The 17,308-nt window shown below is 51.5% G+C and overlaps 1 protein-coding gene across 1 annotated transcript in view; it reads right to left on the bottom strand.

Annotated features, from left to right (window-relative positions):
* Positions 1–17,308, bottom strand: part of DNAH3 (dynein axonemal heavy chain 3) — a 169,926-nt gene that overhangs the window by 648 nt on the left and 151,970 nt on the right. The window contains exons 58-60 of the mRNA XM_060261037.1: positions 15,302–15,444; positions 13,741–13,945; positions 11,253–11,390 (exon numbers count right to left, since the gene is read on the bottom strand). Coding sequence (XP_060117020.1) covers positions 11,253–11,390; positions 13,741–13,945; positions 15,302–15,444 — 486 coding nt within the window. The remainder of the gene's footprint in view (positions 1–11,252; positions 11,391–13,740; positions 13,946–15,301; positions 15,445–17,308) is intronic.

Genomic DNA, 17,308 nt, shown 5'->3' on the forward strand with positions numbered 1-17,308 from the left:
TCCGAAGAGTCTCAGAGTGGCTCACAATCTCCTTTTCCTTCCTCCCCCGCGACAGACACCCTGTGAGGTGGGTGGGGCTGGAGAGGGCTCTCACAGCAGCTGCCGTCTCAAGGACAGAGTCTCAGAACGGCCTACAATCTCCTTTACCTTCCTCTCCCACAACAGTCACCCTGTGAGGTGGGTGGGGCTGAGAGGACTCTCACAGCAGCTGCCCTCTCAAGGACAGAGTCTCAGAGCGGCCTACAATCTCCTTTCCCTTCCTCCCCTACAACAGACACCCTGTGAGGTGGGTGGGGCTGTAGAGGGCTCTCACAGGAGCTGCCCTTTCAAGGACAGAGTCTCAGAGCGGCCTACAATCTCCTTTCCCTTCCTCCCCCACAACAGACACCCTGTGAGGTGGGTGTGGCTGAGAGGGCTCTCACAGCAGCTGCCCTTTCAAGGACAACTCTTGCAGTAGCTGTGGCTGACCCAAGGCCATTCCAGCAGCTGCAAGTGGAGGAGTGGGGAATCAAACCCGGTTCTCCCAGATAAGAGTCCGCACACTTAACCACTACACCAAACTGGTCTAGTTTTCTTACCAAGATGGCAGACCTGTGCCTAATTGGTATAAGTTCAAACGGCAAGCAGGGAGGGGGGAAATCCCTTGTTAAATACTGGGTTTGGTGGAAAGAACAAGGACTCCCAGAGTAGTGATCAGCATCTTTACTAGCAATTTCAAGCAACTATATACACAGCAGGCAAACCCCAGACCTTGGCCTGGTTAAATACAGGCTGATTCCGCACTAACCTTGCTCCACGCCAGGCATCCGTTTCTCTCTGGAGCAAGCTAGCGATTTCGCACCAGCTGACCCGCCCTGCCATTTTGCGTGGGGAAAACCCACGACTTGCTGCCTGAAAAAAACAGGTTTACACTGTGGCGCAGCAAATCATGGGTTTTCCCTGCGCAAAATGGTGGCGTGGAACAGCTTAGAAAGCTAGTGAAATCACTAGCTTGCTCCAGAGAGAAACGAAAACCTGGTGCGGAGCAAGGTTAGTGCGGAATCAGCCACAGTGAAACTCCATCCCACTCCCAACCCATAGATGCACTCAACCTGGCCCTCTAGCCCCTTATAGGGAGTCCAGGGCAGCCTGGCTGGCCAGACAGCAGCTGCTTCAGTCCTGGGGGAGGGGGGGTTGAAGCTCACAGAGTCTCTAGGGAACTTCAGCTCGGACATAACATCCCTGTACACAGAAAGCTAGCATGTAGTGGGGGAAAGGGTTCTAATTCTACATGTAGGGGTTTAAGATATATAGCCTATCTTAGCCCTTCCTGAAGTTGTGCAGTCTGAAGTAGAGCAGCCCAGACATAGGCCAAACACCTCAAATGAGAGATGAAGACCTGACATGAAAGATCCATGTTTAGGATCACGCATTTGCGTGTGGTTTTAAGTTCCTTAGTGGGCCCAGACCGCTACTTTTAAGAAGTATCTCAGGGTGAGCAGGGGTTAACCATTTCATTCCATGCCCCCTCTGTGGTTTTAACTGCCCATTCAAAAGCTGCAATTCCCTTCGCATGGACAATAAGTATGGTCCTAGCATTTGGTCTATATTTCCCCCTAATTCCAACTTGGTGCCTATAGAAGAAACATGGGAAGAAACTATTTAACATCCTCTCGCCCAGCGGTGCTTCATGGAAAGGGTCATGTCTGAAGCTGCTAAGGAAGCTTTTAAACAACTGCAGAACATTCTTGATTGGCTCCTGCCTCTTTGGGCCCTCAAGGAAAAGGCCTAAAGGTTCAAGGCAAGAGGAGAAGAAGCTGCAAAATTGGAGGTGAGGAGCTGGCAGGAAAGAAGAGCCAACCGTCTCATGCCCTGTGCCACCCCCATGAGGGCACTGGGACTTGTCTGCACCTATGCAGATCAATACCTGGAATATTAGGGACAGCAGCAACGCCATGTGGTTATAGGTGCTCTTCCAAAACTGACAAGGTGTGGACCTTGCATTCCCTCACAGATTTCACATGCAAACGGATGTATTGCTGTGGAAACATTTTGTGATCCAGACCCCGCTTGGCCAAATACGTCTTGAAAGTTCAGGCCAAAGTAAACCTGTCTGACTTTTAAAGGTCAAGGTAGTCCCCTGTGCAAGCACCAGTCGTTTCCGACTCTGGGGTGACGTCGCATCACGTTTTCAAGGCAGACTTTTAACGGGGAAGTTTCCATTACCTTCCCCAGTCATCTACACTCCCCCCCCCCCCCAGCAAACTAACTTTTATTGACCTTGGAAGGATGGAAGGCTGAGTCAACCTTGAGCCGGCTACCTGAACCCAGCATCTGCCGGGATTGAACTCAGGTTGTGAGCAGAGAGCTTGGACTGCAGTACTGCAGCTTTACCGCTCTGCGCCACGGGGTCTGACTTTTTGATGGCCGTAAAACTCTTATGTCATATGGAATTTGTAAGGGATTTCCCATTGATTTAGGAGGGCATGTCCTGCAGAGGGCTTTCTAAGCTCCTGGGTGGGTGCTGCATTGTGCCTCCAGGAACATGACATGTGTCCGGGGGGGAGGGGGGAGAAAGTTCCTTTTGTCCTAGAGCAGCCCCTGTAATGTACCAGATCTGGAGACGTTGGTCGGGCAACATACTTTATTGGAGGTACATCACACACGAGAGAGAGAACACGCGGGCCGGGCCCCGCTTATAAACATTGCCCGGAACAGCCTCCCAGACTGGCTAGTCCAATCCTGGCTAGTTAAACTTCCCGCCACTGATGGTGATTGGCGGGTGCTTAGCGCGCTGTGTGGAGTCGCCTGGGGCTACACCAGTCGCCTCCGCTGGCCACGCTGGCTTGGACTAACGCTCTTGCGTGCTAACAAAATGGTTGCCATCGTGTGCTAACGCAATACACTATACTCCTCCCCCCCTAGTTGATGTACATAATCCTGTAGGTAGGCGGGCGCCCGGCGCTCCCGGGTCGACCACCTGGGGGCGGCTTGTGGTGTTGGTGCGGCACCCGCGGCCGGCGTCTCTCCGGGGGGAGGCGCGGCTGCGGGAGACGCAGCGGCGGGAGGCGCGGCTGCAGGCCCTCGTTCAGCTTCTGCTGGTCGCTCGGGATCTGCCGGCCTTGGGGCCTCTTGGGTTGGCAGGGCCGGTTCTGGCGCGACCGCCTCTGGGGGACCCCTCCTTGACTCCTCCCCTGACCTTGCTTCTTCCGCTTCGGAGGGTACCTCTGGTAAGGTGCGGCGGCGCATTTGGTCGATGTGCCGCTTCAGGATCTGGTCCCCCTCGGTGGACACCTCATAGTGGCGGGACCCGAGTACCCGCAGCACTCGGCCCGCCAGCCATTCCAGGCCCTTCCCGTAGTTGCGGGCGAACAGAGGATCCCCTGCAAAGAATCCCCTGGTCGCGTCCCTGATCTCAGGAGACGCGCGGATGTCTGAGGCTCTGTCGGGGTGCATGCATCCTATCTAATCTCGTTGTGAGCTTGCGTCCCATGTGGAGCTCCACCGGGCTGACCCCTGTGACCGGGTTGGGGATGATCCTGTTGTTTGTTGTAAGCCGCCCTGAGCCACTCGTGGGAAGGGCGGGATATAAATCCCGGAATAAATAAATAAATAAATAAACAGGAAGGCGGCTAGCCGGTGGTCCCAGTCGCCCTGCACGATCCACCCCAGGGCTTCCTTCGTGGTGCACACCATGCGCTCCGCCTGGCCGTTGGTGGCTGGGTGGAATGGGGCGGACCGTATGTGTTTGATGAGGTATCTCTGTAGAAATGCCTGGAATTCCCCAGAGGTGAACGCTGCCCCGTTATCCGAGACTAGTGTGTCTGGGATGCCGTGAGTGCTGAGAGCCCTGCGCAGCGCTCGGATTGCGGCGGCAGAAGAAGTGGACGCCACTGGAATGACCTCCAGCCATTTGGTATAGGCGTCCACTATAATCAAGAAGATCTGCCCCTGGAAGGGCCCTGCGAAATCTATGTGGAGCCTTGACCATGGCTTCCGGTTGGTTTCCCATTGTGTGGCGGGGGCGCTGGGCAGTTCGGGACGCGACTCCTGGCACACGCTGCACCTCCGGACCCAGTTGTCTATCTCCCCGTCCATCCCCGGCCACCAGACATAGCTCCGCGCTAAGGCTTTCATCCTTACTATACCGGGGTGGGTTTTGTGGAGTGACTCGAGAACTCGCTTTTGTAGCGGGGGGGGGACCACCACCCGCCTCCCCCACAAGAGGCACCCTTTGTGGGCTGCTAGTTCCTCCCTCCTTATGTTATATGGCTTAAACTCTTCCCCCATCTTCCCATCGGGCCATCCCCTCACCACCCAGTCCAGGACCCTCGCCAGTGTTTTGTTCCTCCCGGTGGCGCTTCTACTAGCATGACATGGTGTGAGGGGGCTGGGGCTGGACCCGTGGCGGGTAGCGGCAAACGGCTGAGTGCATCCGCGTGGCCCATAGCCTTGCCCGGCCGGTGGACCAGTGTATACATGTACGAGTTGAGGAATTGATTCCACCTCAACACCCTCTGTGACAGGATTTGTGGGGTTTGGCGGTCTGGGGCTAGCAGACCCAAGAGTGGCTTGTGGTCAGTGGCTATTGTGAACCTCCTCCCATACAAATAATCATTGAACTTGTGGACCCCCGCTACGATAGCCAGAGCCTCCTTGTCAATTTGAGCGTAATTGCGCTCGGCCGGGGTTAGTGGGAATAATACGCCACTGGTACCTCCCTCCCATCCGGGAGTTGGTGCCCCAGGACTGCGCCCACCCCATAGGGCAACGCATCGCAAGCCAGGATTACAGGGAGCCTCTCATCAAAGTGGTGGAGCAACGCATTAGAGACTAAGATGTCTTTTACCGCCTGGAACGCGGCGGCTTGCCGCTTGCCCCACACCCACACGGCTTGTTTGTCCAGCAGCCGGTGGAGTGGTTCCGCTATGGCCGCCTTGTGGGGCAGGAACGAATGGTAGAAGTTCAGCAGTCCTAAGAAGCTTTGTAGCTCCGCCTTGCACGTGGGGGCCGGGGCCTGCACGATGGCCCGAGTCTTGTCCTCCGTCGGGTGGATCCCCGCTGCGTCCACGGCGAACCCCAGGAACTCCACCCGCGGTACTCCTAGCAAGCATTTCTCCCTCTTGACCTTCAGCCCCGCCTCTTGGAACCGGCGGAGCACCTCAGGCGGTTGCCGAACTCCTCGGGGTCCGGGGCGGCGATTAAAACGTCGTCGAAAAAGGGTTGGACTCCGGGGATCCCTTTAAGGAGAGAGTCCATTATGCTCTGGAAAATCCCCGGAGCCACACTGATGCCAAACTGTAGCCTCCGCACCCTAAAGGCCCCCTGTGGGTCACTATAGTCTGGGCTTCCGCCGTTCTGGCGTCTACGGGGAGCTGTTGGTAGGCTTGTGTCAGATCCAGCTTCCCGAATATCTTGGACCCGGCCAATGCTGCCAGGACGTGACTGACCACCGGGATGGGGTATGGGTTGTCCTGTAGGGCCTTATTGATTGTGCACTTGTAGTCTGCACATATCCGCACCTCCCCGTTGGCCTTGACCGGGGTCACTATGGAGGTTTCCCAAGGGGCATAGTCTACCAGTTCGAGAACCCCTTGGGCTGTGAGGCGGTCCAATTCTGCCTCGATCTTGGGCTTCAAGGCGAAAGGGACCCTCCTAGCCTTAAGCCGGATCGGCTGGACCGTCGGGTCGAGCGGTAGGGAGATGGCCGGCCCTTTGTAGCTCCCCAGGGACCCGTCAAACATGTCGGGGAACTCGCGGCAGACCTCCCCGAATCCTCTGGGTGTCAGGATTTGCCCCACCCCCTCCAAACGGATCCCCAAGGGGCCGAACCACACCAGTCCCAGCAGGGTGGTGAGTGGGCGCTTGACCACCAGGAGGTCTAGCGGGCCCTTGAAGGACCCCCTCTCTACTTGCACCCGGGCCCACCCCACGATTTGGACCGGGTTCTTCTGAAAGTCCCGCAGTATAAAGTCCGCCGGCCGCAGTTGGAGCCGGTAGCGGGGGCACAGGTTCTTCAGGGTTTCCTCCGCTATTATGGAGATGGAGGAACCCAAGTCCACCTCCATGAGGCATGGGGCTCCTTCAATGAGGACTGCCATTTTGACCTTATCGGGGGTGGCGAGGGGCAAGTTCAGTACCTGTAAACTGGTGGAGGCTGTGGAGTGGAACTCCGCTGACTCATGGTGAGTGGTCGGCCTCCTGCAGTTGGGCTTGGCTCGGCAAGCCCGCGCAATGTGGCTGGTCTTTTTGCAGCTCCGGCAGTCCCAGGTCCTGCACTGGCAGTCCCTCCGGTCGTGGGGGTCGCCACAGCTGGCGCACTTCGTTGTGGGCGGTCTCTCCGTCGTTCGGGGTCGCGGTGGGGCACGATTGGTTGCCCCTGCTGGCCGTCGCAGCTGGAACGCTTCTCCCTCTTCCAGGCGGTCGGGGTCCAACTCCTCTTGGTGGACCGCGTTGGTCCTCGCCTTGGGGAAGGTCCTCGATGTTCTCTCGAACGCCACAGCCTCGCTGAAGGCGCCCTGGAGTGTGAGCTCTTCCTTCGCAAAGAGCTTCTGTTGGAGCCTCTCGTCGCGTAGGCCCCACGTGAACCGATCCGCCAGGGTCTCTTCCAGATGGGGAAAACTGCAGTTGCCTGCGATCTGACGTAGGGCTGCCAAGTAGTCGGCCACCGATTCTCCTGCTGCCTGGTCCCACCGGTGAAAGAGGAAACGGCGGGCCACCCTGGAGGGTTGCGGTAAGAAGTGGCCGGTGAGGAGTCTGATGACCTCCTCGTATGACTTCTCCGTGAGTCAGGGGGGGGCCGAGAGACCTTTGGCGATCTCGAATGTGGCCGCCCCGCAGACGTTCAGGAGAACGTCCCTCTTCATGCTGTCCTCTGTGATTCGGTTGGCCCTCAGGTAGCACTCAACCCGTTCCGAGTAGGACTCCCAGGCCTCGGGATTCGCAGGGTTGAATGTCTCGATGTGACCGGTGGTACCGCTCTGGTGAGCCATGCTGATGGCAGCGGCGGTCGTGGCCTGTGGGTTGCCCTGTCTCCGATGTAGCCGACGTGGCTAGAATCCCATCCTCGTCGCCACTGTAATGTACCAGATCTGGAGACGTTGGTCGGGCAACATACTTTATTGGAGGTACATCACACACGAGAGAGAGAACACGCGGGCCGGGCCCCGCTTATAAACATTGCCCGGAACAGCCTCCCAGACTGGCCAGTCCAATCCTGGCCAGTTAAACTTCCCGCCACTGATGGTGATTGGCGGGTGCTTAGCGCGCTGTGCGGAGTCGCCTGGGGCTACCCCAGTCACCTCTGCTGGCCATGCTGGCTTGGACTAACGCTCTTGCGTGCTAACGAAATGGTTGCCATCGTGTGCTAACGCAATACACTACAGCCCCCACATACATTCTGGGGCTAGAAATCTGCCCTGGCCAGTGGTGTGTGTGTGTGTGTGTATGCGCGCACACACACACACTGGCTGCTGATGCCTTCCGTAGGCATAGGTAGGAAATATTTATATCCAACTCCTGCAGTCAGAGCTGTCTGGAAAGTATCCAGAGTACCTCCAAGGATTAGTATTCACATTTCCTCTTCCCCACTAGCTTCTGACAGGACTCTTCAATATAAAGAATGCAGAGGAGTGTCTACAAAGGCTGCAAACACCAGGCTCCGGAATCTCTGTCAGCTCATTAAAGTTAGTTCGCAATACGCCCCGGACTTATTTATTCCAAACCCGCTTCTACACAGTTCTCCCCTGGCATGTACCGGGACAGGACGATAGAATCTCCCAATGCGCTTGCTTTTCCCTCTTCTCTTTTTTCCGTTCAGCATTAATACCTGTCATCTATTATTGAACATTTTACAGACTATTATCTTCCTACACGAAGGGATCAATTAAGTAGGAAAATGGCCTTTGCCAGTTCTGGCCTTTGAAAGCTCTGAATGGATCCTAAGGGACCACAACCTCAGAAATCCATCCAGCTGACCAGAAGTGAAAGGAGACAGAAAAGAAAGTCTTCCTCTTTCCTCTTCAGGTTTGAGATGCCTTAGGATTCCCCTGTTACCCAGGCCATCTGAATTTGGATAATCTCCAGTGAAAGGCTGACTGCTGGCTGCGGAGGGAAGACAATTAATCTTGGGAGCGTATCTGGATATTCTCTTTGGTCATCTCTGGCTTAGACCACAGTGATTATGACATCCTCCATCCTGCTCATGTCCCTATATTTCCCTTCTTGGTCTATTCCTACTCCTCCACCAGTCCTGAGCCTTCCCCTCCTATTCTGACTGTTGTGCCTTCCCTTCTGTCCCACATCTGGAACAGTCTGCCTTCCTCCCTCCATCAAGGACCCTCCCCTTCACACTGTTTCTTGAAAGCTGCTTCTTCTTCTTCGCTGTGTGTTCAAGAGTCACCAGAGAGTTTCCCCATGCGGGTGTTTCCACACGCAACTTGGGATTTCCACTTACAGAAGAGGAGGAGCAAGGGTGGTTTTTGCCAGTTTCCTGTCAAGAATTCTTCTTGTCCTAAGCACTTCCATTTTGATCCAGACTTTTGTAACCTCATTGCTGTGTCGCTAGAATAGCTGGCAAGCTAATCAAATGTGTTTTGTCTGTGAAACTTACAAGTAACCTATTTTCACCCTGAGTTATGTGGTGCGCCTAGGCATCAAGGTCAACTACATTCAGAGACTTATCGCTTTTGATGTCACTTGTTCTAACTGGAATTAGCACAAGGTGAAGAAAGGGGGATGCTTCGTTGGTAGAGAACAACAGTGCTCCTTGTTTCAAACTTGTAATGGTCCGGATCATGCAATAGATATATCTGTCTGTACCTGCGGAACCTAGTTCTACCAAGATGTAGTCTTGGCCCTGTAACTTCTTCATTGTGAATAAACTCCTATGATTTCACCCTCATAAAGCTCATCATTGATGGAGATTGTGCAGTGCTTGACATTTCCCTGCTCTCCCTGCAGCCCCTCACTTTCACGGCCACTACAGTGTTCCACAGGGAGTACACAAGACTTAAGGTGTGCAGGGGCAGGGAAGTGGCTCCACTCACACGGCACAGGATCCAAGCCAAGGACCAGAATGCCAGGACTGTCCCTTGCTAGGAAGGGATAGTGAGAGCATCGGGGTCAGGATCCAGTTCCAAGAAGAAGAAGAAGAAGAAAGAAGAAGAAAGAAGAAGAAAGAAGAAGAAAGAAGAAGAAAGAAGAAGAAAGAAGAAGAAAGAAGAAGGAAGAAGAAAGAAGAAGAAAGAAGAAGAAGAAGAAAGAAGAAGAAAGAAGAAGAAGAAGAAGAAGAAGAAGAAGAAGAAGAAGAAGAAGAAGAAGAAGAAGAAGAAGAAGAAGAAGAAGAAGAAGAAGACGACGACGACGACATTGGATTTACATCCCGCCCTCCACTCAGAAGAGTCTCAGAGCGGCTCACAATCTCCTTTCCCTTCCTCCCCCACAACAGACACCCTGTGAGGTGGGTGGGGCTGGAGAGGGCTCTCACAGCAGCTGCCCTTTCAAGGACAACCTCTGCCAGAGCTATGGCTGACCCAAGGCCATGCCAGCAGATGCAAGTGGAGGAGTGGGGAATCAAACCCGGTTCTCCCAGATAAGAGTCCGCACACTTAGCCACTACACCAAACTGGCTTATTGTCTTTGCTCATTAATCACATGTTATGTAGTTTGGTATTATCATACTTCTGTATTATATTCATATATTATGATTGTTTACTGTACTTATATCATGTAATCTTACTTCCATTTCATGTAACCTGCGTATAATTCACTTTAGTTTTCTATTATAGCTCTAACAACTGTTAAAAAGGGGGAGCTTGGTGGGAACCATGGGCTTTGAATGTTACTTCAGTGGAATGCTGTTATCTGGTCTCCTAGGAGATGGACGGACACAGTTCCACCAGATGCTATTACCCACTCATAATTAACCTTGGAGTAGACGTAAATAATGTGAGGCCTGTGAATCTTTTTAAAAGCGTTAAGCGCGCAAAATACTAGGTGTGCAAATGTAACCATTCTAGGCATCTATAAATATTCACTGAGTTTCGTTTGTGTCAGTTCTGGCAAGGAAGACCTTGCTGAGTGTTTGCTACTGATCTTTCAAAGCTTTCCTTGCATTTACCAGAGAAGCCTCCCTGACTGATATTGAGCGAAACCTCAAAAGATGTCCCTGATAACATGTGAATCTCTCTCTGTCTCTCTTAATGAGAATTCATCAGAATTTGTAGATGTCACCCTTCCAGCTGAAGGCAGATTTTTTTTGGGGGGTGGGGGTGGGGGCACAAGCAGTTGGCAGTGGGAGGAGGCACAGGGCATGAGAATGAGAGAGCTGGGAGTTTCTAGCTGGCGCTAACTGAAACTTGGGGTGCAGCTCTGGGAGGGTATCCAAGTTTCTCCCTGATGGAATCTTTTGACTTGTAGGAGTGCCTCTTTGCTTCTGCCCTGCCGATGGATTTGAAAAGAAAGGCAGGATTACAAAGATGTCTCAGGTCCCTGGAGCTCTCTCATTTACAGGAAACCAAACCTGGATAAGCATTCCCTCTGGAATGTAACACTCAGGGAGCCCACAATGGTTCTCCTGCAGCATTATCAATCCAGAGACTGCAAGAGAGGCTCCACATGAGGGAATGTCCCTAGGAGAGCCAGTTTGGTGTAGTGGTTAAGTGTGTGGACTCTTATCTGGGAGAACCGGGTTTGATTCCCCGCTCCTCCACTTGTACCTGCTGGAATGGCCTTGGGTCAGCCATAGCTCTGGCAGAGGTTGTCCTTGAAAGGGCAGCTGCTGTGAGAGCCCTCTCCAGCCCCACCCACCTCACAGGGTGTCTGTTGTGGGGGAGGAAGGGAAAGGAGATTGTAGGCTGTTCTGAGACTCTGTCCTTGGAAGGGCAGCTGCTGTGAGAGCTCTCTCAGCCCCACCCACCTCACAGGGTGTCTGTTGTGGGGGAGGAAGGTAAAGGAGATTGTAGGCCGTTCTGAGACTCTGTCCTTGAAAGGGCAGCTGCTGTGAGAGCCCTCTCAGCCCCACCCACCTCACAGGGTGTCTGTTGTGGGGGAAGAAGATAAAGGAGATTGTGAGCCGCTCTGAGACTCTTCAGAGTGGAGGGCAGGATATAAATCCAATTTCTTCTTCTTCTAAATACAGTTCAAAGGAGAAGGCTGCCTGTGTGGATACACTTCCAATCTCTTGTTTTGTTGGTGGACGTCAGGTTACTATAGATTCTATTCCTCATGATCTTAACTGAAGCTTCCCAAGTTCAGTTCCGTGCATACTTTACCTCAAATTCAAACCCAATATGATCTATTGGGATGGTGTATTTTCTAGCGTAGTTCTGGGAAACGCCTGTCAGAAAAGACTGCGTAAAGTAGAACCCAGATATCCAAAACACATTCGGGGATCCATGCTTGATCCAATCCTGGGTTTCATGCGAAGGAAAAGAAAACAAAATATTTGTTACTGAGGGGGGGGGGGGGGTGGAAGGAAGCTCCACAGGCAAGGGGGCATGCAGCCACTCTGCCTGTAAGCGAACGGACACTCATTGTTTGCTGGCTCCTGACTGTCATAGAAACATAGAGTTGGAAGGGACCTCCAGGGTCACCTAGTCCAACCCCCTGCACAATGCAGGAAACTCACAAACACCTCCCCCTAAATTCACAGAATCTGCATTGTTGTCAGATGGCCATCTAGCCTCTGTTTAAAAACCTCAAAGGAAGGAGAGCCCACCTCCTCCCAAGGAAGCCTGTTCCACTGAGGAATCACTTTAACGGTCAGGAAGTTCTTCCTAATGTTGAGACGAAAACTCTTTTGATTTAATTTCAACCCATTGGTTCTGGTCCTACCTTCTGGGGCCACAGAAAACAATTCCACACCATCCTCTAGATGACAGCCCTTCAAGTACTTGAAGATGGTGATCATATCACCTCTCAACAGCCTCCTCTCCAGGCTAAACATGCCCAGCTCCTTCAACCTTTCCTCATAGGACTTGGTCTCCAGACCCCTCACCATCTTCATCGCCCCCATCTGGATGCATTCCAGCTTGTCTAGATCCTTCTTAAAATGTGGTGCCGAAAACTGAACACAGTACTCCAGATGAGGCCTAACCAGAGCAGAGTAAAGCGAAACCATTACTTCACGTGGTCCGAACGCTATACTTCTGTTGATATAGCCCAAAATTGTCAGTCTGGACAAGTTAATGCTGCCAGTATAAACTGAGGTTCAGTTAGCTAAAAAATTTTTAAAGTGGGGATATAACGTACATGGCCCAAAGAAAGAAAGAAATAGTATCTGCACACACCGTTGTAGTCTACCTAGATGTTGTCTTCACTGCAGTGGCTCTCAAGCAGAGGAAAGCCTCTTCCAAAACCTGCTTCCTAAGACCCTTTTAAATGCAGATGCCAAGGATTGTTTCTGCATGCAAAACAGTACTGTGAACTACAGACATCCCCATAAGGATTTTTTCTGGGTAAGTAACCACTCACAGAATCCTAGAATTGGAAAGGGCCATACAGACCATCTAGCCCAACCCCCTGCTCCATGCAGCATCAGCCTGAAGCATCTCCGACAAAGAATCATCCAGCTGCATTTTGAAGACTGACAATGAAGGGGAGCTCACCACCTTCCTAGGCAGCTGGTTCCACCTCTGAACTACTCTGACTAAAAAAAATTTCTCCTAATATCCAGCTGGTGCTTTTCTGCTTGCAATTTGAGCCCATTGCTTTGTGTCCTAAAATTGGCTGCCAAGTGGAACAGCTCCTTGCCTCCTCTAAACGACAGCCTTTCAAATATTTAAAGAGAGCCATCATGTCCCCCCTCAATCTCCTCTTCTCCAGAGGAACATTCCCAAGGCCCTCAGCCTTTCCTCAGAGGGTTCTTCCTCCAGGCCTTTGATCATCCTCATTGTTCTCTTCTGCACCCGCTCTGCATTCGCTCAAGAAGACTTTTCGCTGTAGGGATGGGTTACCCTTAAATTGATTTACTTGAAAGATTTGGTAATGCTGCATTCCTAATCAACTGATTCTCAAGGTGGCTGATACAAAATTAATAAACAGCAATAAAACATTGTATTTATTTAAATTTTAAATTTCTCTCGCTACAACTAAAATACACTATATATAAAACGGCAACAGACGCTCATTAAAACAAATTAAAACAACAATTACAGCAAACAAAGAATAGTCGCTCCCCACCTAGCCACAAAATAAATTACACATTATCTGAACACAATTATAAACCACTGCAAAAGCAGTGTTAGATAAGGAATCAATTAGAAACATAGCAAATTAAAAGAACAATTACACATGCAAGTGTGTATAAATATAAGTGTAAGTGAATCCATATAAAATCAAAACATGATATACGGTCAAAATAAAAAAAAACCCAACACCAAATGGAACCAAACAAAACCAAAACAAAGAGCAGGATGCAAAAAAATGAGCCCCCAAATCCTTAAATAACTATAATTGATCATTGATATGAACCTACTCTTGACAGTGGTAAAAAGATAAAGGCAGTCAGTCCCCCTGTGCAAGCACCAGTCGTTTCCAGCTCTGGGTGCCATCACATCATGACGTTTTCACAGCAGGCTTTTCACAGTGTGGTTCGCCATTGCCTTCCCCAGTCATCTACCCTTTCCCCCTAGCAAGCTGGGTCCTCATTTTACTGACCTCGGAAGGATGGAAGGCTGAGTCAACCTTGAGCTGGCTACCTGAACCCAGATTCTGCCGGGATCGACAGTGGTCTCTGCACATAAAAACACTTTAGCCTACCTGGAAGAAGGCCAGTCGTGTGAGGAGGTCGGACACATAACTCCCCAGCGGCTTCAGCGAAGGGTAGGATTTGGCTGCCCACATTGAGGGCACTTTGCCCACCAACATGCTGTTAAAAACATCCTCAAGTTCCGAAGACATCAACACAAGGCCTTTGATGGCTTTGCCCAGGCTGATCAGGCTGCTTCGCACGACCTCCGTAAGTCTGCCGTGGAAGGAAATGGAGCTGAAAACCCCAAGGTTTGTCTTTGGTTTCCAGTGTTAATTTGGTTTGCCTCAAAGTCCACTGAAATCAGTGAAAAGACACCCGCCAATTTGAGTAATCTTAGCATTCAGCCCATGGAAAACAGTGAGGTTCTTGCTCTTAATTGTGAAGGTTCTTAATTATAAGAACCAAAAAAAGGCAGCAAAAAGTTGCCACCCTTTATCCTTATTGCTGTGCTCAGCACAGTTTGAAGCCTTCCTTCAGCCAAAGGAACCTTCTTCCAACAGCAGTAAAGGAAGAGCTATTTACGTTGGGAGAAGACTCCTTAGCCTACTGGAAGGCTCCAAATTTTGCAGAGTGCAGGGCCAGCCCTAGACCCTTTGGCACCCTACGTAAAGCTAACTACTTGTGTCCCTCCCCACCACTTTCTCTGGGGTTGCTGCAGCCAGATCTTCCCATTCTATCCTATGGACCTGGGGTGGCCAAATTTGCTTAATGTAAGAGCCACACCAAATAAATGTCAGATGCTTGAGAGCCACAAGACATGAATGTCAGAGGTTTGAGAGGAGGGAGGGAGGGAGGAAGGAAGGAAGGAAAAATAGTTGAGGGCGAGATGGAAAGAAAGTAACTTTAACTTTAAATGCATTCTCCAAACTGCCAGCTGGCTTGGCTTGGAGAAGTGATTTAAAGAGACAGATGCTTTCTCCAAGCTGGACAACGGGGCAGTGGGGCTTCAAGAGCCACACAATATGAGTGAAAGAGCCGCAGTTTGGCCACCCCTTCTATGGACCCATAGGCTAGAATGGAGGAATCGGGCCGCCTCTGTGATGCAACCCCAGAGAAGGGATTTAAAGTTTTAAAAACCCCTCTCTAACATCGTGTTGCAGCAGCAGTCAGATCTCTCCATTCTATCCTATGGGCTCCGGGGATGCAAAAGCAGGGAGAAAGCCCACACTGCCTGTGCCTCTTGCAACTTGGAGAGCAGCTGCCTCACTGAGTCACATGGGGGCAGGGTGCTCAATTTGGCACCCCCAGAAGGCTGGTGCTTAGGCAAATGCCTAGTTTGCCCAGTGGCAGGGCCGGCTCTGGCTGAGTATAATAGTTGGATACAGGCCAATATCTCTTTTCCTGCTAGGCACACTTGGAGAAATTGAAGCTATTTCCACCAATAAGGAATCCATTTTTTGAATGTATCCAACCTCTGGCCAATTCATAGTCACTGCCCCTCCAGGATCCAACTCCACGCTACATTATCAGTATTGGTTTTTAAGTGTTTGTAAGCTGCTTTGGGTTTTGGCTGTTTGGTGGGGTAAAAATACAGCCGCTGCCTACCCACAGAAGCAATGGGGATCTTACCTGTTGAATCTGATTAGTTCTTGCCTCAGGACCGTATTCATGGACTCCTGGTAAAGCACTGGATATTTCATCATCACACTTTCCAAGTCAAAATCATTTGGTAATTTGGAAAGGACATCCTGTGCCAGCTCCTCAACAGTTTCCTACAATCAGGAAACGTGAGTAAATCTCAAAAACCTCCTTGCCTGTATATCCACCTTCATCTATAATTCAGTCTTCAGGTTTAAAAAATGTTCCTGGTGCTGCTCGTTTTCTTTGGCTTTCCTTACAGTAAACACGTTGCTGGCAGAGTGCAGCAGAAATCACATCAAAACACAGCACTGGTATTTCCCCCCCTCCATATATGATATGCCAGGAACTTATTCCCCAGAGATGCACATGGTAAACCTCAGAGGTCATCTTCCAGGTGTAGTCTCTGATCATTTCAAAGGAGCTTAAGCTGAAGACCTGATACAAATTTTGCCATAGCTCAGTAGCAAAGCACGTTCTTTGCCTGCTGAAGGCCCCGAGGTTCTGGTGTAAAAGATGCTGAGTCACATGTGTTGAGAAGGACCTTGAAAGCCAGTGCACTGTGCCAAGACAGACCAGGGGAACGACAGCTTCGTTGGTTAAAAAACTGTCCTGGTAGGGTTCCCATGCCACAGGTGGGGGGATGCCCTGCCTTTGTGGGCTTCTGCTCACAGCTGACCAGCAGGGGAAACTCTGTCCCCAAACAGCAACATCACCAATATGATGATGTCAGAAAGAAGTGATGTCACACCGGGAACATTGCACAGAGATGCTCTGGCTTGGGAGCAAAACTCTATGGTTTGAGGGCAATTTTACCACAGAGTTTTGTCCTCATACTAAAGCGTCACCACATGACACCCCCAACATGATGACGTCAGTTCCATGTGATGTCATTGCATCAGTAGAGCCTCACCACATTCCTGGAAGGCTCCTTCTCATCCCCCTCCAGTGCACGGTAAGTACCTGGCAACCCTAAGTCCTGTGCTAACTGTCTCCCTGCCGTCTTCACTCGGAACTGACCTCTCTGGACAAGTCTGCCCCTTGAGATCTCGCATCTCTATTACCCAACTGAAGTAGGTTCAGTGCAAAAGAAGAAGACGACTGTAGATATATACCCCGCCCTTCTCTCTGAATCAGAGCCTCAGAGCGGCTTACTATCTGCTTTATCTTCTTCCCCCACAACAGACTCCCTGTGAGATGGGTGGAGCTGAGAGAGCTCTCACAGCAGTCACCCTTTCAACAACTTCTGTGAGAGCTATGGCTAACCCAAGGCCATTCCAGCAGCTGCAAGTGGAGGAGTGAGGAATCAAACCCGGTTCTCCCAGATAAGAGTCCGCACACTTAACCACTACACCAAACTAGCACTACACCAAACTGGATAAGTACTTTCCCTGAGACAAGCAAGGTTGGCAGTTTGGCCAGGAGAAGCTCAGTCCTTCCCCCTGGTTGGCACTTTCCCCTTGCACTCTGCCTCCTAGACAAGTCATGAGTGCTGCTCTCTCTGAAGAAGAAGATGATGATATTGGATTTATACCCCGCCCTCCACTCCAAAGAGTCTCAGAGCGGCTCACAATCTCCTTTCCCTTCCTCCCCCACAACAGACACCCTGTGAGGTGGGTGGGGCTGGAGAGGGCTCTCACAGCAGCTGCCCTTTCAAGGACAGAGTCTCAGAGTGGCCTACAATCTCCTTTACCTTCCTCCCCCACAACAGACACCCTGTGAGGTGGGTGGGGCTGGAGAGGGCTCTCCCAGCAGCGGCCCTTTCAAGGACAGAGTCTCAGAGCGGCTCACAATCTCCTTTCCCTTCCTCCCCCACAACAGACATCCTGTGAGGTGGGTGGGGCTGGAGAGGGCTCTCCCAGCAGCGGCCCTTTCAAGGACAGAGTCTCAGAGTGGCCTACAATCTCCTTTACCTTCCTCCCCCACAACAGACACCCTGTGAGGTGGGTGGGGCTGAGAGGGCTCTCACAGCAGCTGCCCTTTCAAGGACAACCTCTG

Source organism: Heteronotia binoei, chromosome 20 (genome assembly GCF_032191835.1).
Source record: "Heteronotia binoei isolate CCM8104 ecotype False Entrance Well chromosome 20, APGP_CSIRO_Hbin_v1, whole genome shotgun sequence".
Classification (NCBI taxonomy): domain Eukaryota; kingdom Metazoa; phylum Chordata; class Lepidosauria; order Squamata; family Gekkonidae; genus Heteronotia; species Heteronotia binoei.